General features: G+C 41.0%; 1 protein-coding gene across 2 annotated transcripts; it reads left to right on the plus strand.

Moving 5' to 3' along the window:
* The first annotated feature begins 50 nt into the window (after nucleotides 1-50).
* Nucleotides 51-17,904, plus strand: SKIL (SKI like proto-oncogene). 2 transcript variants are annotated; one of them, XM_080605413.1, is made up of 8 exons: nucleotides 51-1,876; nucleotides 4,402-4,607; nucleotides 5,949-7,772; nucleotides 10,959-11,056; nucleotides 12,455-12,693; nucleotides 12,910-13,148; nucleotides 14,247-14,471; nucleotides 17,595-17,904. In XM_080605413.1, exons 3-8 carry the CDS (start codon nucleotides 6,666-6,668, stop codon nucleotides 17,754-17,756), a joined length of 2,070 nt encoding a protein of 689 aa, XP_080461539.1. In that variant the 5' UTR covers nucleotides 51-1,876; nucleotides 4,402-4,607; nucleotides 5,949-6,665; the 3' UTR covers nucleotides 17,757-17,904. The 2 variants fall into 2 exon arrangements, with proteins under 2 accessions (XP_080461539.1, XP_080461538.1); XM_080605412.1 differs by lacking the exons at nucleotides 51-1,876; nucleotides 4,402-4,607 and adding an exon at nucleotides 5,567-5,691.
* The last annotated feature ends 4,230 nt before the right edge of the window (nucleotides 17,905-22,134 follow it).

Genomic DNA, 22,134 nt, shown 5'->3' on the forward strand with positions numbered 1-22,134 from the left:
CATGATTTCCAAACTCATCTTGTACACTGGTATGCAGGTCCCTCCCTAACGTGCTTCAGCAGCCTTATATTCATCGCGCTCCGTGAAGAAAAAGCATCCGTGTCACTTCTGTCTTTCCTTCCAGCACCAGTGATGAAACAAAACTAACATAGGCTTCAGTCAGCTGTGCAGATACCAAAAAAAAAAGCCTTCAAGTAAAATTTAAAATGCAATTCTAGCTTATTTGACCAAGGACCTCTTCCAGCTGGAGCTTCTGAGACTTTTCAACTGCTGGAGATTTGCGGTTCAGAGCAATGCTGTCATCACTGCACTTATCTCCGTCTGACTTCTGTTCCTTTCACTGCTCCCCACGTATTCTCAGGTTTCTGACACAGCGGCAAGGGCACTTACCTCGTACCCTGTTACAGATGCAGCATTTTTATTATATCTGTGTATTAATGCCTGTGTATCTGCATTTTAAACGAGACTTCCTCTTGCAGCCTGGCTTCTTAGTAAAAGCATGTAGCAGCAGTCCTAAACAAATGCGACGTACAGATGGCTGCATATCTTAAATACTTGACCTTCCCCCACGCATGCTTCTTGTTTCTGTTCAGTTTGGTGGCCAACTGCTCTCTGCTCAGTCTGAGCAATTGTTTATGTTAAGACACTGTATGAAAGAAATTATTAGCTTGCATCAGCTGTATGTGCTTGATAACTGCTAACCGTGCATTCTCACTCCTCGATGGATGTTCTCAAAGCAGTTTAAGCAAGAAAGGTATCTGAAATTGTATATGATCCGTGGTGTTTTCCTGAGAGGAGGGAGTTGGGGCTTGGAGCCCCTTTCAAAAGAAGGAAACCTTACCATATCTTGTATTTTCTTGAGGAGTTCAGTTAGTGTGCTTTTTTTAAATTTTTTTTTCTGCTTGTGTTAAGGAATCTGAGAGGCACACTTGATGTGTGATCTCACCATTATGTATTTAATCACCAATGATTAAAGGTAGGGAAGCACCCATCTCCTGGATCTGTTCATCTTTTGTGGGCTTTTTCAGACAGAAATAGAAGTGGAAATCTGTCGTGCAGGCATTTGACTTCTAAGCTTGAAGCAAGTGGCTGAGCTTATATCCCTCTTACATTGGGTGCTGGAGCGTTGAGCTAAGCACCTACATTCTGACCATGATTTTAGATGCAGAAATTAGGTCATAGTTCACAATATTTGTTAGATATAGCATTTGTTTGTAACCATTTCCAAAGTAACTTGTCCTGTAAGATGTGGATCGTGCTAAAATCTATCAGCTTTTTGAATTCTGCAACATGGGGTGTAATAGGGTATCTCTAATACAGCATCTCGTCTATATTAATTTCTTGTAGTAGGTTTCACAAATATATTGAGTGCTCTTCAGTACTACAAACTACCATTAAAAATTACCACTAAAATTAATTTTTTTTTCTTTCAAGATAGCAGCACGCACATTTTTACAGAGAACACTTCCCTCTCCCAGTCAGTGCTAAATTGTCCTCTTTTGCAACTTTAGACTATATGGGAACACTTTTTAAAAACACACTGCTTTTCCTTTTGTCAGAACAGAAACTTGTTTGTAAATATGCGACTTAAATCTTATCCATTAAACTGTGACAAAATTCTTTACATGCTTAGCAGTGTGACAAACAAGTTTTTGCCTGTGTTAACCAGCTCAACTGAAAGATTATTTCATTTTGCTGTAATATGTTCTTTGGCACTTCATTTTATACGCAGTTGTTTAGAGGATTTATTTTTATTTGCACTTAGAAATGCAGATTAGTTTGTCTCACTTGCTCTTCTTCTTAGTGCGTGAGTGGAGGAGATGCAAGGGATCAACCCAAGAGACTGCCTAAGGGGACCTTCAAGGAACAAAAAGAGGTATGTGTGCGAGGAGGACAGGACCTGTTCTTTTTTGAAACATACTTTTTTGATTCACGATATTTTGGAGGCCTGTATTTTTGCATGTGTCCTGCTTGGTATTATTTTAGAAATGTATGAAATAAATTATATACTTTCTGGGAAGCCTTGTGGTTTACCATATGTTATATATGCCTTCTCTTTTTACTCTAACTGAAAATGAAACTTCTACAGTCACTTTTTAATTATACAGGAAAGATCACTTTTTAAAATAATAACGTTTCTTCCTTAGAGCTGACTTTAAAGACAAAAATTCTGTGCAGGCTGCCTTGGTTTTAAACCAAAGGTGTTGAAACCTACCAGCGAAGGTGCTGTTTGTGAATTACGCTTTAAGACAACTTTAAAGTTTAATTTTGTAAGTTTCCAAAGAATTTGAACATTCAGAACAGTTAGTAATAAAAGCCAGATCCCTCCTATGCTCTGCTATTGCAATTGATTATATCTTGCAAGGGTCTGTAACTCAGGTTTTAGTTCCTTTTGGATCTGCTTTGCACAGTCCACAGTAAAAGTTGTAGGTGGAGTTAACATGTTTTAGACAGTCCTCTACCTACAAACTTTCTTATGTTGCCTAATTATTATAGCTCTATAGCAACATTATTACAGCACAATGGTTACCAGAATTTGCAATTTGAAATGGAAAATGTGCAGAACTTTTAAAACCCAAATGAAATGATGATGCTGAATTCCTAAGCTTCCTACATCAGTAGGTCTAATAAAAGATGTAATATCCACCCACATGCAGCTTGCTTGTATCCCCCTCAGTGACATGCATCCTCCCTACCCTGGGCAAAAACAGTTCATGTTTTCATGTAAGGCTGGAATCTCTTGTACTGTTTAAATGGAGAAAAATACCAATATTTATAAAATCCTTCCACAGAATCGCTAATTTTACTCTTTTCTGTCATTTCCATTCTGGCAATGCTGCAGATGTAGCAGCAGTGTTTGATGTAGCAGCCAAAAAGAGAACCAATGCTTGCACAGTCATATGTAATTCTGTGTTGCTGCAGGCTAAAGAACAGCATTTATGAGAAGTACCAGGGTGCTTACTACACACTGCACAGTGTTAGAATTCATTTAAACGTATTTATAACACTTCTGTGCTTTGAAATGTACCAACAACAAATGTAGATATCAAACTGCACGTTGAGGTGGAATGACGGGTATTTATTAATTACTGTGCGTTGCTAAATTAGATCAAGTGCAGTCAGATGCAAAGATGAGCCAAGAATAGTTTTATGGACCAACATCTGTGAAACTTCCTTAAATACACAAATCTTATTTGCGATAAGTCTCAAGTGGCTGGAAAGTACAAAGTTATCAGTCCTGATCAGCTTCCAGTTCATGAAACTCAAATAATGTGTAGAGACTGATGTTTTCAGGTGTAGACGTTTCAGCTGTGATTCTGCTGCTACAGGGGACTGAGTCTGGCAACAGGAGCTAGAAAGTAGTAGGGTAAACGCAGGGAAGGAAAAAGGCCCTTCCCATAATGGTAATAGCTATTATGATAAGTGCTCCCGGAGGAAGGGCTGAGTCAATCTTTAGTGATTTACAATAAAAATAGAGAAACAAAATGAGGTTGGAAAAGGCCAAATAGTAGAGTATTAAAGGGAAAAAAATGAATTTATCCATTAATTGTGTTCTTCCCCATGATTAAATCTTGGCCTCAGCTTTTGGGAAGCTTTTATCTTTACTTTGGCCTACGTGGAATGGAAGGGATTTATGCTTTCCCTTCATTTTCTGTTTTCTCTAGCCCATGAAAAGGGAAGTAATGTTTTTGTACAGGCATTCTACGAAATGCCTACCTCAAGCAGCTCCAAGTGAGACCACACTTAATTTCAAGTAATTTGGAGGTTTATATCCCTCAGCAAAATTAAGGTTTCTTTTTTGGTACCCCTTCATTTTGTAGGAAAGCCTTGCCTTCTGCCTGAGGGTTCTGCAATATGGCAACAGTAAAATGATGATCCTTCTTGTTACACCACCTTTCACTGAACGTAAAAATGGAAGTCGTGTTCTGCTTCAGATTTATGATTCCTTCATCTCTATTCAAATTCTTTAACAATAGAAAGGTCAAGTGGTTTTCTCTAGGCTTTAAAAAAATAAATATAACCATTATTGTCTTTATGATCACTGTTACTGTTAAAAGCCCAGGCACAGCTGTTTACACAGTTACTCTAAACCCTGTTCTACTGTTTAAACTGCCAGCAATTTATTGTTTTTGCAATATAAAGCACCATGTGTCTCCAGGATTGCATTAGGTGATGTGCAAGCATACAGTAAGATTTGCAGATGTTAACTTCAAGGGCAAAACCTGCAAACAAAATAGTCTCACACCACGGGGAATAATAACAGAGAAGTCAGTACTTTGTCTGTCAGTGCGCAAGCAATATATGTAGTTTGTAATATGTGAAAAGGAGCGTATGCTTCTTTTTATACATATAAGGGGCAATTATATACTTTAGAGTAATCCTGGATCTCTGCTCGCCCAGCCCTCATCAGAAGGAAGCGTTACAGATACTGCAGCGGATGTGGTATTTTAAAAGAGAGTTAAAAGGTGCCTTGCGAAGCCGCTCTGCGTGAGGCTGGAGCACCACTCAGCCCGGCCTGCCCTGAGGAAACCTGAGCGCATCAAAGGTGCGAAGTCAAAGATTAAAGAGTACCCAAATCCCCTGCTTGTAAACCGCTCAGCAGCAAGGTAACTTTTGTTTTTCCTGCTGTCATCATCCTTCCAGCCTGGTGCTGGGAAAGGAGAGGACCGAGGCCGCTCACCATGGGGAGCAGAGGGCGTAGGGGGTGCCTGGTGTATGTGCAGCCACCCCTTCCCCTGTGCTGCATGCTTTTGTTCTCAGTGTGCTCATGTCGGGTGCTGCACAGGGCGAAAGGCAATGGCAAAGTGGGTCAGTCAGCCGCAGCGTTGCCCTCACAAAGGTGTAAACCAGAGAGCTTCGGGCTCCTTGCGCACACAGCGAACTTGTAACTTACAAACAAGCCACACAAGGACTAAGCAGTCCTTGAGGAGCATCTTCCAGCCATGCAGCAGGGAGAAGCTCCTCACGTAAACCCCTCTTTTAATGAAGCGATGGCTTGATTTATGCTGGAGGCTCCATGCTGCGCTTTGACGCCTGCTCTACAACGCTGCCCCCTCCGCCCGGCTGCCTCACGGCGACAGGGCCTGGCCGGGGTGAAGTGACCGTGCCCGGGGGACCATGGCCGGGGTGACCAGGACAGGGATGACCGTGCCCGGGGACACCAGGCCGGGGGTGGCCGTGCCCGGGGACACCAGCGGCCGCCGGCACCTCAGCGGGGCTCTGCCCTCCCTCACAGCCCCGCGCTGCCGGGCCGGGCCCTCAGCGCCCGCGCAGGGAGCCACCGCCGCTAAGGGCTGGGTGAACACCGAGTAGAAACACCCAAATACCGTTTTTGTAATTTCATTTCGTTTCCTTTTATTTGCTTTTATTTCATTTTATGCGTTTTTGTTTTTTTTTTTTTAACGCCGTGCCGGGCGGGGGCAGGGCAGCCTCCTTCCTCTGCGTGAGGCGCCGGCGGCGGCTCCCGCCGTGCCCCAGACGGTGGGCGGGGAGGAGACGGAGGGAGGGGGGGTGAGGGAGGGAGGGAGGCGGCGCGCCCCCGGCGGGTTCGTGCCCGCGCGTCTCCGCCGCCGCCGCCGCCGTCTCCGCAGTGAGGTCACGGGGGGGCGGGGGGGGAAGCGAGGAGGGGGGCGGCGGCGCGTGCGCGGCGCCTGCTCCGCTCCCGGGCTGCCGGGGCCGCCGCGGCGCCGGGTGAGGGAGGCGGCGGCGGCGGCGGCGGGGGGGGGGGGGGGCAGCGGCTGAGGGGGCTGGGGCCGGCCTGAGGCGAGGCGAGACTGGGGCGGGGAGGGGGGGGGGGGGGGAGCGGCGGCGGCCCCGGGGCCTTCCGGGGAGGGTCGGTGCGGCGTGAGGGGAGCGGGGAGGGGACGGGGACCGGCAACGGGACCGTGCCGGTGGGGCCCGGCCGCCGCTGATTCCCTCCCCCCCCCCCCCCGTGTGTCTCCCCGCAGGCCGTGTGTGGAGGAGCGGCACCGCCGGGCGCAGCCGCTGGCCTGGAGCCGCGCCGCCGGTAGGTGAGGGCGGCCAGCCGGGACGTGCGGCGGAGACAGCCCCGCGGGAGGGGACCCCCGGGGGTGGCCGGCTCCTGCCCCCCTCCCCCCCCCCTGCCCCACGGCCTCTGCCCGGCGGCCCCCCGGAGTTGCCAGCGCGGCGGAGCAGGCCCCGGGAGCCCAGCGTGCGGGGGGGATCGGCGGTGCTCCGGCTGAGGTCTGCGAGCCTTTTGTACCTCAGCACCTAGAGACTTACCGCAGAAGGCTGTCGGTTTGCTGAAGGAGAACCCATCGGGGATGGCCGCTCCTCCGTCAACTCCTTTTTTACTAAATCGCTCTTCTAGACTATTGTGTGAAGCAGCGGTGGGGCGTGAAGCATAACCTTTCTTATACACAGTGTTTTTTATAGAAGAGAATCGAACAAATATTTATAAAACTTAAAAAAAAAATTGTCTAACCTCTCCAGTCTTAATTTTGTAGTATTACGTGCAAAATGGGTCATGGTTTTTCGCGTTGGAGACTGAAGAATTAACTTCTTACCGAAAGGAATGCAAAACCTGGTGTGCCGGAGGTAATCGAGATCACTTCAGATTGTTCTTGCTTTTTTTTTTTTTTCTATAAACCAGCAGGAAAATGCACGCTCGAGACTTTAATTAATTAAAGTTCTGGCGTTTAGCGATGGAAAGCCCGCAAACAAACTTCCCGCTAGGTCTGGTTTCAGACCAGAAGAGGACGGGGATGCAGGAGGACGGGAGTCCCCCGTTCAAAAAACTAATGACAGAAATGCACGTAAATAGCCAAGTGCGAGTCGTAATAAATAAATTGCCAACAATAAAGAAGGAAAACTTGGACGAATACGATGAAACTCCTATGGAGGCTGATGGGGAAAATGCCAAGCCAAACAGTACTTCAATCTCTGAGCCTTTGAATTTAAATCCAGGTCTGAAACACACGTTGGCACAGTTCCACTTGAGCAGCCAGAGCTCCCTGGGTGGACCGGCAGCTTTTTCAGCTCGCTATTCCCAGGAAAGTATGTCTCCCACCGTCTTCTTGCCTCTTCCGTCGCCACAAATCCTGTCTGGTCCGCTGCTCATTCCTCCAGACAGTTCCACCGAGCTCACTCAGACTGTACTGGAGGGGGAATCCATCTCTTGCTTCAAAGTCGGAGGGGAAAAAAGACTTTGCCTGCCTCAAGTGTTGAATTCCGTTCTCCGAGACTTTTCTTTGCAACAGATTAATACCGTGTGTGATGAACTGTATATATACTGCTCAAGGTGCACTTCTGACCAGCTTCATATTCTCAAGGTTTTGGGAATTCTTCCGTTCAACGCTCCCTCCTGTGGGCTAATTACACTGACTGATGCCCAGAGACTATGCAATGCTTTACTACGCCCTCGCACTTTTCCCCAAAATGGCAGTTTTCTCCCCGGTAAGAACACCTTGGCCCAACTGAAAGAGACTGGCAGTGCCTTTGAAGTAGAGCATGAATGCCTGGGCAAGTGCCAGGGTTTGTTTGCACCTCAGTTCTACCTTGCGCCGGACGACCCCTGTATCCAGTGTCTGGAGTGCTACGGGATGTTTTCACCCCAGACATTCGTGATGCACTCACATAGATCCCCTGACAAGAGGACCTGCCACTGGGGGTTTGAGTCAGCCAAGTGGCACTGCTACCTTCACATTAACCAAAAATACTTAGGGACGTCAGAGGAGCAGGAGCTGAAGCATCTCTTGGAGGAAATGAAGGAGAAATTTAGTGAGAAAAACCAGAAAAGAACTCGGTCCAAAGTAAGTTGGCCTGCTCTTGTAGAACTCCTGAATCTTTCTCTGCTCACACATAAATATGCTGTTTGGAAGCACGTTGCTTGCCTTTTGTAAATGTTGAACTCTTGTCAAATCAAGCCCAAGTTAAATCTATGACAGGGCTTCACCATGGAAATACATTTTTGATGAACAGGTGCTGTAATTTTCCTCTTTGGGCTCTGAGTAATTTCATTCAAGCCGGTTTGGTTTTGTTGGTCCTTTTTCCATTTTCAAATAGGCAGTCTTTGGAAAGTTCAGAACTGTTGCGGAAATACTCATTCTCCCTTTTGACCTTTGAGTATGTTTTATGCAGTATGCCTTGCAGCAGCTGAGCACAGCAGAAAGGAGCTTGAAAATGAAGTATTACGAATTACTTTTTCATTTGTTAGGTTTACACCAGCACACACGCTCGTGGTGTATGGCCACCTAGCCTGCCAGCCACCCGTCTCATGACTTTGCCTGCAGGGTAATGGTGCATCAATAAGTCGCTGTTTAGAAGCCCAGCGTCTGCTTGTTCAGCACCAGCTTTCTGTTTAAAGCAGTTGTACAGAGAAATATGCCAAAAGAAGGGGGTTTTAAGCAGTCCAAGTAATGAGCAGTAGGCCGGTATCTTGACAATGGTTAATAATAGACATAGTATTTTTTCCTAAAATACCGCTGCAAGTCTGCAGTGTGGTTCAAAAATACAGAGCTGCTTTTTCCCCAGTTTAAATAATAAGACAAGCACCAGATAAATGGTGAACGTTGCTGGGGAAATAATCGTGTTATGCTCAGGGAATAAGTTTTTAAGAGGACATTTGGTAGGGAGCAGAGAGTAACGAGTAGATGAAAGTGAGATGTGCAGGGAATGCAATCAGAGATGTTTGCCTTCGCAGAATATACAAGTTTATTGTGCATAATTTAAACCTAGATGTTCTGAAATGGTTCCTGCCCCACGCTGTGTTTCTTTTTAGTTTATTGGTCATTTAAATGTCTGCTTGCTGGCTGCTGGTTTGATTGATCCATTCTGCCTGTTGGGTGTTGGGTTGTGGACTCCAGAGGAGCAGCGGCAAGAGCAGGCTGGATCAATGGGCCCAAAAAGGTGTGCAGGGTGTTTGACACCTCTCAGTGTAAACTCCTCAAAACGTAGCATTGCAGAAGGGCTTACAACAGTAACAAGTATTTTTACAGCTGTGCCGGTCTGCTGTAAGGGATTTTATCAGAATATTTCCACGAAAGTCTGCAATATGGTGCTTAGAGATGCAGGTGAGCTCATAGCGAGGAGACTGCTTGTCGTCTGATAAAGGCTCTCGTGACAATCTTTGTCCTTGCAATGCCAGTACAGGTAATAAACTGTCGCGGAGTGCGTGCATCTGTGGAAATTACCTTCCAGAGTCACACCTATTACACTGCTTGCTTCCTGCTTTATGGTAACAGATTTCTGACCACGAGATCTTTCAGTTTCCTGTATACGGATGAAAAAATAGCTCAAGTTAACAGTAGCAGTCATTTGGAGTGGACTGCTACAAATGAAATACAAAAAAACCTCGTTCTGGAGTCTTCCCTTGCACACCTGTATAGTTCTTTCTTCTAAAGCAGCACATGAAAGCAGAATGAGAGAAGAACTCTGAAAACTTTAGCAGAGATAAAATGGTGGGGAGGGTTGGTTTTTGTTTGGTCTCACGGGTATTCATCTTGAAAGTACAAAAGGTTAGAAGAGTTTAATAGGGGAGTGTTTGGATCACAGCCTCTGCTTCCTTGTCCTGGGGAAGCTGGCGCTGCTTTGGCAAGTCTTGGCTTTCCCTCATTCGTGTGTGAGAGAGCTGTTAGATGTGACACACAGACATTACATTTTCTTACGCTCCTGGGCAAATTTGTGCACAGGATATTGCGTTTGCTGCTCTGTCACCTTCTCACCACTTGCTGAGCGGTTGCTCCTCAGAGCTGTCACCGTGTCTTTGAGGTCATCGTGGAGGGAGCAGGACGGACAGTCCCCCTTGGCTAGGTCTTGGTCCATCCCTGCCTTCTGGAGAGAAAACTAATAAAGGAAAATAGTAGTTCGTCTGTAAAATAAGACCCAAAGAAGAACAAGAAGCTCTGAAGTAGTAATAATAAATTTCTAATTAAACCCTTCGTCTTTGGGACATTCCAGATGCGATCCTGTGCCTTGCCTCTCTCCTTAGCATTGCACTCCGAGCTTACTCACCTCCCAGTGTACTTACGCTTTTGCTTTCGGTACTTTAGCAGTAGGCAATGTAGGCCCTCCCCTACTGTACTCACACAGTTTTGTGCTAATAAGAAACCTGTAGGCTGTGCATTAGCCACCGAGTTTCTTGTTTTCTGCTGAGTTCTGGGCTCCGTGGCATCGTGCCCGCCCGCTCACCGTGGAAGTGCCCTCGGTATGCCCGGGTTGCTCCCGCGCTGCGGCACAGCCTTTGGCGTCACCACAGTTCCAGTGGTCGCTGCACTAAAACTGACCTCGATTCTCAGGCCGCGAGGTGGCCGCCGTGGTTAACTCCAGAAATGCCTCTTGAGACAAACGACGAGACTTGCTGCCTAAATACAGAACACACAGAAGGTTTTTGCAAGTTGATGTCTTCTGATGCGCCCGGAGTAATCCTGTTTGTTACTGCAAAGGGAATGGAGTTGTCAGGTTCCTGCAGTGGCCTTGCCCAGATCTCCAATAAAAGGTCCTAACTTCCTTTAGCGGTCTTCTCTCTAACACCAGTCATTTGCGCTTTATTCATTTTGTAGTAAAGCATCTGGCGAGCACATACTCTGATGTGGATGCTTCATTGCAGAGGCTCATACAAGCCTTGGAAGTGTGGAATCCTCCTTCCGCTTCTCTCAAGCGCTTGTAGCATGTCCCTGGCGGAGATCTCAGCAGAGTTTTTATGTAGCTTTGTAAAGAGATTTTCTTTCGGTTTCATTGCTCCTTTACCCATAATGGGAAATCGGAGATGGAAGAAACTTCTGGTGCTTGCATCACCCTGTACCTCTGCCAAAGGCTGTCTGCTTTCCGGTACCCCAGTTTGTCTGCTTCTGCCCACTTCTGTCTATACGTATTAATGCAGTAAGTGCCATTCCACTCAGAAGCATTGATTAAAATGTGAATAACATGTGCCTGTCTGTTACAGGCACAATTACTGGTTTTTATCGTTTTTTTTTTTTTTCCTTTTTTCTTCGCTTTAGGTGGATTCACAGCAGAGCCTAGAGTTATCCCAGTGGTATCCCGTTATAAAGCAAGAAGCAGAAACTGAACCTCAGCCACCCTCCTTTTTCCATCCCAGGTAACTGAATTTCCTGTGCAGAACTCTGAGCATCGTATGCATGGGTTAAATTCTTTTAACTCTTTAAAGATAGTTTCAACTGAAAAAAAATATGTGCTTGCAACCTGAACTGTTAGGAAGAATAATCGAACCCTAACTTTTTATTCATTTCTTAGTGTAAATATTAATGAACTGCTTATGAGTGAATTATTGGTATGGGACTCAAGTTGTGATGTATGAGTGTTCTTCAGTAGGAAATAAAATTGAAATGTAATTACAGTTTCCCTTCTCAGAGTAGAAATGGCAGAAGCTAATTTTTAATCTTTCCTATTATAATGTAACTCATGTCTCTGAAAAACCGCATAAGGCCTATTTACCATGAGTGCAACTTAATTTTCTTTCAAAAAAAAAACTTGCAAAAACCGTCTGAAGACTTTATCCCACCCTGAAACAATGACTGCAGCTGAATTGTTGGTTGATAAGTTTCCTGGTTTTAGAAACCAAGTGCACGTCCTTCACATAGTGCGCACTTTGTATTCTGCATCAACCACAGAAACAGTCTTTGTTGAAGTACCTCTTACCCTGCATCCCTGCGGGGCAATGCATTTAGTTTGTATGGGTGAGATCAGGCTCTTTTGACTAGCAGCATGCATCAGAGCAACACAAATACACACTAGTTCCATGCAGACACGCGAATGGCAGAACATTTCAGATGGTCCCTGTTTTCTGTTTCTGCCGGTGCCCCCTTCAGAACCAGGAGGAAGGAAAGTGGTGAAGGCAGCAGTGTTGACTCCAACGTCGTGACAGTAATTATCTTGGCACTGCCCTTAACAGATCTGGCAATTTTTCCTTCTGTACTAGACGAAAGCTGAGTGGCTAGGTTAGGGAAATAGAGACAAATTCTCCCAGAAGTCAGGAGCTGTGAAAATCCAGACAGATTTGTAAACTCACGTGGGGAAAAAAGGTCGTCTGATGCTGGTCTCGGGTCCGCCCCAGCACAGCCAGCACACAGCTTTGCTGTTTAAAGAGCAGTTTGCTCATTCCCACTACACTGATCCCTTCCGCCATTCTCCGTTGCTAATACGAGGATTATGAAAATGCTAGAGTCTGGATCTGGTGCCATTCTAATTTCACTCTTTGCATTTAAATGAAGACTTCAAATGATTTTTATATGATTTTTTTAATCTGTCATGTTTGAAAAATCTGTTTTTTGATGGCCGTAAAACTGTATCTAGATAATCTAGTCAGTAAAGATGAAGTAGGTCATTATTTCCTTTTGCGTAGGAAAAATTTTGAAAGGATATGCTTATTTTTCATTGGAACTTTTACTGTTTGAAATCAGATTAAATTAAACTTACTGCTCTCATTCATCATTCATTACACATTTTCATGCTTGGTTGTACTGTTCTACCGTTGCAGTTACTACCTTTATATGTGTGATAAAGTGGTTGCCCCAAATGTATCCCTTGCATCACAATACAAGGACGTTGCGAAAACAGCAGTCAAAGCTTCAGAAGTAATTAAATCTTCACCTGGACAGTCAGAGAAAAAGCTCAGTAGCGGAAAGCACAAAAAAGTTGCCTCCTATCCAGAGCTTTCTCTTGAAGAACAGGAAAAAATTGACTTGAAAGCTGGCATGGAACAGCATAAACGATTAGGTGAGTAGATAAACTGTAAAGAAAATTATGTTGAATTCTCTTCAATTTTTATAGCATGTAATTTTGGAAAGTTCAACACCAACCGAGTATTTTCTGATCATTTCCATGTCCAAAAATTCTTTTGACCTTTTCTTAATCTTCAGTTCCCTTTGCATTTTTTTCACTCTAAGCTTAGTTTTGTGTGATTTTTATGCTGTGTTCTTCTTTTATCTATAGATCCACCTGTGTCAACTCATTCTGCAAGAGGTGGAAAATCCGAGCGCATTTCTACCAAAAGCACTAGAGACTCTAAACGTGTTGAAGTAGGTAGCATGAGAACCTTGTCCCCCACTCTCATGAAAGACATCAGCTGTGAAGATGACAAGGGAAGGATCATGGAAGAAGTAATGAAAACCTACATCAAACAGCAAGAAAAACTAAATACTATTTTGCGGAGGAAACAGCAGCTTCAAATGGTACAGTGCCAGTCTGAATACCTTTAATTTTTGTCTACAGAAAACTAATGCTAGATTTTTGGTTCTAGAATCAATCTCACAGGTGACTTTCATGTAGAAACACCAGAACACACAGATAGTTTTCCACCGGCTTGAATCCAGACACGAAATATTTAATGTCCTATGTGTTTATTAGGTTAGAGTTTACTAATAATTGATGTGTGTTCAGTTTGTAACTACTGTGTTTGAACTTCTTTTATTTTATCCACAAGAAAACTACCTTAAAATATTTTCCGAACATATAAGTATTTTGGCAAATACAGTTTTAAGTCCTCTAAAAATTTCTCAATTTTTAGGATTTTAAAGATGGAGACATCAATATCCTGGGAACGATGTTATCATTGGCATGTGTAACAAGAATACCACCTTCCTATTTCTATTTGATAAACCTTGTTTTTAGGAGATTTTATTGATCTTTTTAATAATGGATGGCATTAGAAATCAGTGTTCATTTGTGATTTTGCCTCATTTCTATTTTCTGTACTAACTTAGGTAAATACTGTCTTGGCTGCTTACATTCATAACCCAGACCTATTTTTTTTTTTTAACATTAAGCTCAGAATTGGTCAGCTCAGATAGGGTCTCAGGGCTGCTACTTTTAAGGTGTTCTGCTTTTGGAGGTAAAGCTTAGAGAGAAGTTTATATATGTATATATATGTATATTTTGATATTTTTGAAAAGGTCTTAATGTTAACAGAAAAAGAAACCAAACACACTTCTTTTTTCTGATGATGCACCTCTTCATCTTTAGAGTATGTTTTAGTAAACTAGTGCTACTGCTTTCTGAGGTTCACTGCTGGATGTTGTGGATCTGTTTCTGGAAGCTCCGTGTACTTGAAAGTATAAATGATGTCGTTATATTGAATTAAGTGCTTGCTACAAAATTCCATACCAGCACTGATAAGTAGATAATCACCATTACCAGGCTATTGTTACCTTAACATAAATATGCTCTTTTTGGCCTCGTTGTTTCTAGATACACATTTAAATTACAAGGCTAGTGTTTTACTTCCCTGGTGTTAGAACCAAGGTGTATGTAATCCTGATCTGTCTCCACAGGAGGTGGAAATGTTAAGCAACTCTAAAGCTATGAAGGAGCTAACTGAAGAACAGCAGAATTTACAAAAAGAACTTGAATCTTTGCAAACTGAGCATGCTCAAAGAATGGAAGAATTTTATTTTGAGCAGAGGGACTTGGAGAAGAAACTGGACCAAGTGATGAAGCAAAAGTGTACCTGTGACACCAATTTAGAAAAAGACAAAGAAGCGGAATATGCTGCACAGGTGAGAAGTGTATCAGTAAATTGCAAAGTTATTGCTCGTCCATTTTAAGATTTCATCTTCTCCATATCTTCTGATGCCATAGACTAACTCCAAAATAAGCGACAATGACAGCATGTTTATTTCCCTTTCCCTGGACTGAAACTGAGGGAGAATGCAACTTACAGAAACACCTCACCTGTCAGGTGCTGCATGGTTCCCATTTCAGATACTTGTATGATATTGCTGATGAAATAATTAATCTTAAACATAAGGTCTGTAATACTCTCATTTAAAACAAGTCATGTTTTTAATGTATGTAGGCTTGTCCATGTTTCAGGATTAAACATTATCATTTTAGTTATAGAAATAAGCTGTTAATCTTTTTCTTCTTTTTACTGGGGGGGTGGGAGGGGGAAGTACCAAACCTCTCGACTGCCTTTGTGTCAGGTTAGTAGCATACCTTGCTGCTCTGTGTGTTCCTTGGTGGTACCATCTTCTGCACCATCTCATGAAACCCCTTCTGTGCTCTATCAAAGTATTTGATCAAGAATTCTCTTTTGGACATTTTTTGGGGATTTTTGTTTCTCCCTATTCCTGCCTCTTGGGTTCAAATATCATAACCTACGGAGGTATTTTTTTCTTTCACCTTCTTTTTGACTATTATTATTGCTTCTTTATGATGGAGGTCATTCCAATAGGAAAAATCCATTAAACGCCCAAGACAGACTTGGAAGGGCCCTTTTCAAAATTCATTGCTGTTATGATTAAATGTGTATTGAAGTTCTTTGTACTGTCACACAAAACATAGTCTTTTAAACAAACAAAATCTAAAACTTAAGCTCAGTAAAACTTTGTGGTCATTTGATCATAGTTTTATCTGTTCTTATTGTCTCAAAATAAGAAACAGGCTGTACTTGAGTGACTGGTTTTGGTATTTTTAGGGAGTAGGGCAGTGACTAGCATCATAAATCCTTCTCATGAATTTAATTTCATGACATCCCGCTCCACAGATTCCTAGCCTTTGCTGCCAGAACTAATCCTCTCTGACTAAGGTCTGATTTACCAAACATCTGGTACAAGCCCTATTACTGCAAGTAACAACATGTTCTAATTTATGAAGATAATCGTGCATAGTGTGTTTTGTATGGCTTGTGTAGTTTACGTTCTTTAGAGGATAAAAAACATAGATTGTTCCCCGAGGAGATACATCGATTGTTTCTTTTGATGTTAGAATACTAAATACGTTCTGTCCATGAAAGTATACTTGGTTATTAGTTGTATAACTATCTGGAACATATCATTTGACTCTTTTTTTCCATTTATCACATCTATATTTTGGACCCCAGGTTCCAAGCAATTGTCAGAAGCGTCTGAGTTAAACAGAGGTCCTGGCAATGGTTAATTTCCCAGAGCTGTCTTATACAGCATTGAAAACAGCTTTAAGCTGATGTCTTCTTGAAGCCAGTTGCGCTGTCTCTCTCTCAGAACTGTGGACTGAGAAGAACCCTCTTTGTACTTTAAATGAAATTAATGAAAATAGGGGGGTTGGAATTTGGGTAAATGTTTGCTCTTCTATCTAGCCCTGCCTGAAGATGTGCTAAGTGTTTTCTCCTCCTTTTTTTTACTCCTTTGTTGACTTGTCTAGTTTAATTGCTGCTTTACCCTGTCAATCACAACAGGGCAGTATAACCAGTACTGAAGCCTCTCCTTACAGCTGGAAACCAAAGCTCAGCCAGAGGACCTGCTTATGTAGTACGTGCTGTGACATGCAGGCAGTGGGCTTTACCGTGCTGCACCAGTCCACATAATCAAAGCAGTGGAGTCAGAAGACTTGTGTTAGTAGGCTAGTGCTGTCTAAGAATTACTTATATATTTCTGATCATATTAAGAACCGTTTAAATGGTTCTGATTATACAAGTGAAGGTTAATGTCCATTGAGCAGTAGGTTTCTCTAAAATCAGCACAGCAGTTTCTTTGCCCAGGATGTTGTACAGCAATTGGCAAACACCAGTGTTCCTGTATGCTCCTCCTTTTTTCATTCTCATGAGCTGTTTTTTTTTTTTTCAGTGAGATGTACATGTAGCGATTATTTAGATAGATACACATCATCGTTAATGCAGATGGAGTTTTTAGATTCAGTGAGGTCTTTTCATAAGAAACACGTAAATCAGTGGAAGAGAAGATAACTGGTTTCTAGTCTCCCTGTTTTAACTGAGGGTAGTATACGTGTAAGCAACTTGACATGAACTTTGTCACAGTTGAAAAATTCCTCAGACTTTTCCAGATCTCACTGTAAAGAAGTTTTGATGGGAAAGAACCGACCCCAATAAATTCAAAATAGTTTTTTAATTATTTAAATCTAGGTGCAATATTTATTCGTATATAAACAAAATGTGGTTAATTTTTTAAAATTACTCTGTTTCATATATATATAACAGAAATGCCCTTTTCATCAGTGGCTGGTATCATTTGGTCTACTTAAGCCTTTCTGACAGTCTGGCAAGTTTCACATTTACGGTACTCCAAAGATTAAAAACGTATTTAATTTTCTGCATTGAAACACAAAATATTTCACAAGAAATCCTGGATAGACTCGTGTTTATATTTGAACACACATAAATGCGGTTATATTCAGGATTTTCTGCATCTCATTTCTCCTTCATTTATGCTAAAGAATATCAAAAGCAGTGTTGGTAGTTTTCGTGTGTTCTAGAAATGCATTAAGTCTTTGAAAAAAAATAGTAATATTTTGTCAGGTAAGAGAAGTTAACATGGAAAGTGGAAAAGTGCTATTTATTTGGGGATTTGTGAAACATCTGATGCAGACATCATCACAGTCTTCCTAACATTATTGATATGGGCTGATGTGGCAGTTCATCTAACTAGAATTTATATGTATTTAAAAATCAACGTCTTCCATTTTTTTGATTATAATATGATGTTTGTGGAACTTTCCTTATTGGTGTCATTTGCTATTGGTGTAGTAGGTGTAGCATAATTCTTGATAACTGTAGAAAATGAGCTGATAAATAATGGTGAAAAATATTTTTATCTGATTCACAGGGTGGTCATCGGTGGGGTCTTGAATAGTTGATGTTTACAAATACGTTTGCTAAAATTAAATGTCTGTCTTCTCTTTTACAGCTAGCAGAATTGAGACAGAGATTGGATCATGCAGAGGCAGATAGACAAGAGCTTCAAGATGAACTGAGGCAAGAACGAGAGGCAAGGGAAAAGTTAGAGATGATGATAAAAGAATTGAAGCTACAGATTTTGAAATCTTCAAAAAATGGAAAAGGAAAATAGAAATTCAAAGAGGAAGCATGACTGTGTCTTTCAAACAGGGTGTTTTGTTTTTTATCGAATTGTAAGCTGTTTCTGTGTGATAAGAGAAAGTATTCTCTACAGATTTCTATTTGCCAGACAAGTCCAGATGAAGATATACATATATATATAAATAAATAGATAGGTATACATTTTTAGATTTTCCTAACTAATGAAAATCTGCATTTATTTGTACTGCTGTTTCTCAAACTATGAAAAAAAAGAAACTTACGATTCAGAGTGACCAGTTTCTGTTTATTTCTAATGCAGTCTTGAGGACCGTATACCTTTTAACATTGTCTGTTAAAATATATTTGGTGATCTTTATTTTAGCATCAGTTATAAAAAATAAAAAATTTAAAAATTCTGATTTCTTCAAGGCCAAGAATAGTTTGGGTTTCAGTGAGAATTTTGTGTTTTCTAATTGGAGAAAGTAAAGGCAGCTTTTCATCTGTAAGGTAATACCCAAAATCACCGTGACAATAGATGGATGATTATCAGAAGTGATTTGCCAGCATGAGTTTTTCCCATAATTTTGTTACTTGAAATCAAGATGATCTTTTCAGTATGTGCTATTTAACAATTCATTCACTCTAAAGCATTTTACAGTAATCATTCGGTTATCATGCTAGAAGAAGAAAACAACAGGCTTTTTTTCGTAAATTAAAAAAATAGAATCAAAAATGAAATCTTCTAAAATATAAAAATCACATTTTCTTTTATTGTCTTCTGTACTGCAGGTAAAGCAGACTGTTTACGAGGGCTTGTAGTGACAGGAGAAAGGGCAATGGTTTAAAACCAGGAGAAAGTAGATTTAGATAGGATATAAGAAAGAAAATTTTTAATGATGAGACACTGGAACACGTTGCCCAGAGAAGTTGTGGGTGTCCCATCATTAGAAACATTCAAAGTTAGGTTAGACGGGGCTTTGGGCAACCTCAGCTAGTGGAAGATGTCCCTGTCCATGGCAGGGGAGTTGGACTAGATGATCTTTGAATGTCCCTTCCAGCCTGAACTTCCATGATTCAGTGGCTTACCTGGTTTTCAGATACTAGTGCTTTCAAGAAAAATAATACTTATAAAAAAAAAAAAAAAAAGTATTGTTTTTTTTGGTACCCCAAGCCTCCATACTTTGAGCTTCTTGCTAGCTAGTGGATTTTTCTTTCATCACATAAAACAGGCCTTAACTGACATGATGATAATTGCTTAGAAAAATCAAATTTTAAGATATGGCACTTTGAAAATCATTTTGATAGTTTCTACATTTGAATGGCATGGTAATGTTACCATGAATTAAGAAATACAGCATGTTCGTTGAGCTATAACATTTAAAAATGTGTAATTGTACAGAATTTCTGTTTTATGTATATATAACATTTACTTGAGTACTTCAGAAGTCTGATTCCTGGTAGATTCAATGCATGACTACAGATTAAGATGAAGTACTTCTTTGCACTTCTTTCCAAAAAGTTTGATATAGCTGACAGGTGTTAGCTGATTATGTCGATGACTAGAAATGTCTTAGCAGTTTTGTTACTTCACTACATAATTTTAAACTGTGCTTTAGCTCCTGTTACATTTTTAAGGTACTTAGGTTTATAACTCTCTTAATAATTCAGTTAGTACTGGTGAAACCACTAGTGAAAGCCTACTAGCATCGATTTTTATTCTGAACTAGTAAAACTGAAAACTTCTAGTTCTTCCTTATCTCTCTGTTAGTGGTATAATAGGATTGAATATCGTAGAGACAGATAAAATTGCACAAATCTTTAAATTGAATGAAAAATTAGGTGATAAATGTCATGGAGTCATAGAATGATTCTTTTATAGCTGTATATAATTTTGTCTATGGACTCTATGTCACATTTACACTGATAATTAAGGCAGGTTAGGTGAAAAAATATGGAACACTTTTCTTTGACGATGTTAATCAGAAAAGAGGATCCAGATTACATTTTTCCCTTCTTCCTCAGCTCCATGTCCAAATTATTACTTAAAGAAAAAAAAGAAAAGACTGTCTTTACAGCAGAGTGATGGTTTGGAACAAAATGATTATAAATTATTCTTCTTGTATGTTCACCACTTGCTTTAAGATCACTTGAATGTTTTATTTTAATAACCACCAAGAACATGGCTGTAGGGGGAGTGGGCAAGAATGTCGGTAAAAGTGTGATTATTATTAGGCACTGCAGCTTGAAGCTGGATTAGCTAAGTTGATAAATAAGGAAACACCGTCCTGGGGAACCACAAAGTTTCTTCTGGGTGTTACCAGAGGATCAAAAGAGACCGTTCGGAGCTGCTTTTCAGTATCAGTGTTTTGAACCAAACTTGTTCACTTGTCAGTGTAGAGAAGGCCACACGGTAGGGCTGGAGTACGGGATTTACCGCAGTGTTTATATCTTAGCTGGCGAATGTATGGCATCCTCACGGGATTATTATACCAGAGTACTGTATATTCACTTTTCATTCAGGTCTTGTCTACGTTACGTGACTTCCGCTCCAGTTTCCCATTTTGCCACTGGTTGCAGTGGGGGACCGGTACAGCCGGGGTCCGTGCCTCGGGCAGCGCTTCCACCGCGCGCCAACCAGGCTTGCTGGCTCCTGCTACAGACCAATAAAATGCTGGTGGCCGTAATTTGTACTAATATTTTCACTGCTGCAAAAACTCCAGCAGCTTATAGCAGTTTTAGCAATTCCAGCTGCAGGTAAGGCCTCCTAATACTTCTAAAACATCTGGCTGAAAAAGCTAATTGAGCATTTATTAAAATGACTTAAAAAGTAGCTTTGTAAATATTCCATTTAGTCAATCTGAAGTTAGGATGCATTTTAAATTATTGTAATCCTCTTAAAATTCTTAAATATTACTTTCAGGTTCTTTACATAACATAAATAATTTTCATATGTGTAGACTTAATTTTATACTGATTTTAAGTAATAATGTATACATAAATGTGCCATAGATTTTGTGTGTTCAGTCTTTGAAAGATAGTTTTTTAGTAAATTGTAAATAATATGATGCAAGTTCCAGAACAAATATATGTTGACCTTTTTTCACTACCTTATGCTAGTTAATATTGAGTGGTTTATTTTACAACCCAATGTAGGAACTTGGAATCAGAGCTTAAGGGCCTTCACTTAAGTGCACACCTAACGGTAGAAACTAATTCTGTCACTAGGTACTTGCTTTTAGCCATGGCATGCTCATTTTATGTATTATTGTTTGTTCTACCTTCAGGTTTTGGTTGCCAACAATTTAGGCAGGAAGTTGTTTCCTCAGATAGTTGTGACATTAAGTCTTTAGGAAAAAAAAAAATCCTAGAATTGTTCACAATTTTAAGTCTTGATTATTAAACACCTAGATTGAAATCAAAGTTGCTTAGTGCACCTTTTGGAACAAAGTAGGATTCAGGCTGAAATACCTAAATTGCTCCTAGACTTTTTGAAAAGAACTTTCACAAGCTTTGTGTACTCTAATGAGCAAGAGAATATAAGAATTGAGAGAAATTTTGCAAGTCTGAGAGAACCCTCGTTCACAGAGTAGCCATGTGTCCCTAGACGAAAGAGATTTTATCCAAAATCTCCAAACTTGAGTCCGTCTGTGTTTAGTTTTTGTAAAGCATATCGTTTAGCTTGAGAACTTAGGTGAATGTAGTTAAGTTTCACATCCTTCAACTAATTTTATTCTATATTTAATATATTAATAGCCTAGGTGTAAAACCGTTTGTATATAGTGAAGGCATAATGCAATTAGTGAAGTAGGAAAAGTGGAGTGGGAGCATAAAGCTACCAGTGGCCTGAAAAAATACGGCTTGGTCCATATTTTAGAAGTCACGACTTTTTATTCATACATTCTTGATTTATACTGGAGGTTGGATAGCTATAATGTGTTAAGAAATTTTTGGAAAACTTTCCTAGCATTAGTTGTGAAGTTGGCCTTGAAATGCTGTCACGGTCAGCTTCCTAGAATTCACTTGTTTGTAGAGTATATATTTTGACTGTCAGCAAAGATAACAACTTTGTATTTTTTCTGCACTTAATTCATGTAATTGATCCACACAACAGAGTTTTCTATAATATGGTGAAGTCAACAAACGACGTAATTACACCTACCTGTTAATCTGTGCTTGAACTATATCAGTAGTTTTATTTAAGCTGTCAGCAGCAAGCAGCAAGAAGCTGCAATTTTTGATCTTTTTGCTCATTTGTAGTGGGAGAAGTGTTCATCAGTGTTTTCATTACAGAAAGCTTGTAGAATTTTCTATGTGTTGCAAATCTATTTCAAAAATATCTTTTTTTTTTTTAGCTTTTGTGAAAGCACTCATTGCTTACAAATTGCATGACAAGTTCACTGTGTGTCTCT

Source organism: Anser brachyrhynchus (assembly GCF_964034855.1).
Source record: "Anser brachyrhynchus genome assembly, chromosome: 9".
Classification (NCBI taxonomy): Eukaryota; Metazoa; Chordata; class Aves; order Anseriformes; family Anatidae; genus Anser; species Anser brachyrhynchus.

Bases quoted from the DNA above. Each gene is read 5' to 3' on its own strand.
- SKIL (XM_080605413.1), top strand. From the start codon at position 6,666: ATGGAAAGCCCGCAAACAAACTTCCCGCTAGGTCTGGTTTCAGACCAG. The intron at 12,694-12,909 runs GTGAGTAGATAA...TTTTATCTATAG, and splicing joins GGAACAGCATAAACGATTAG to ATCCACCTGTGTCAACTCAT. The intron at 13,149-14,246 runs GTACAGTGCCAG...CTGTCTCCACAG, and splicing joins GGAAACAGCAGCTTCAAATG to GAGGTGGAAATGTTAAGCAA.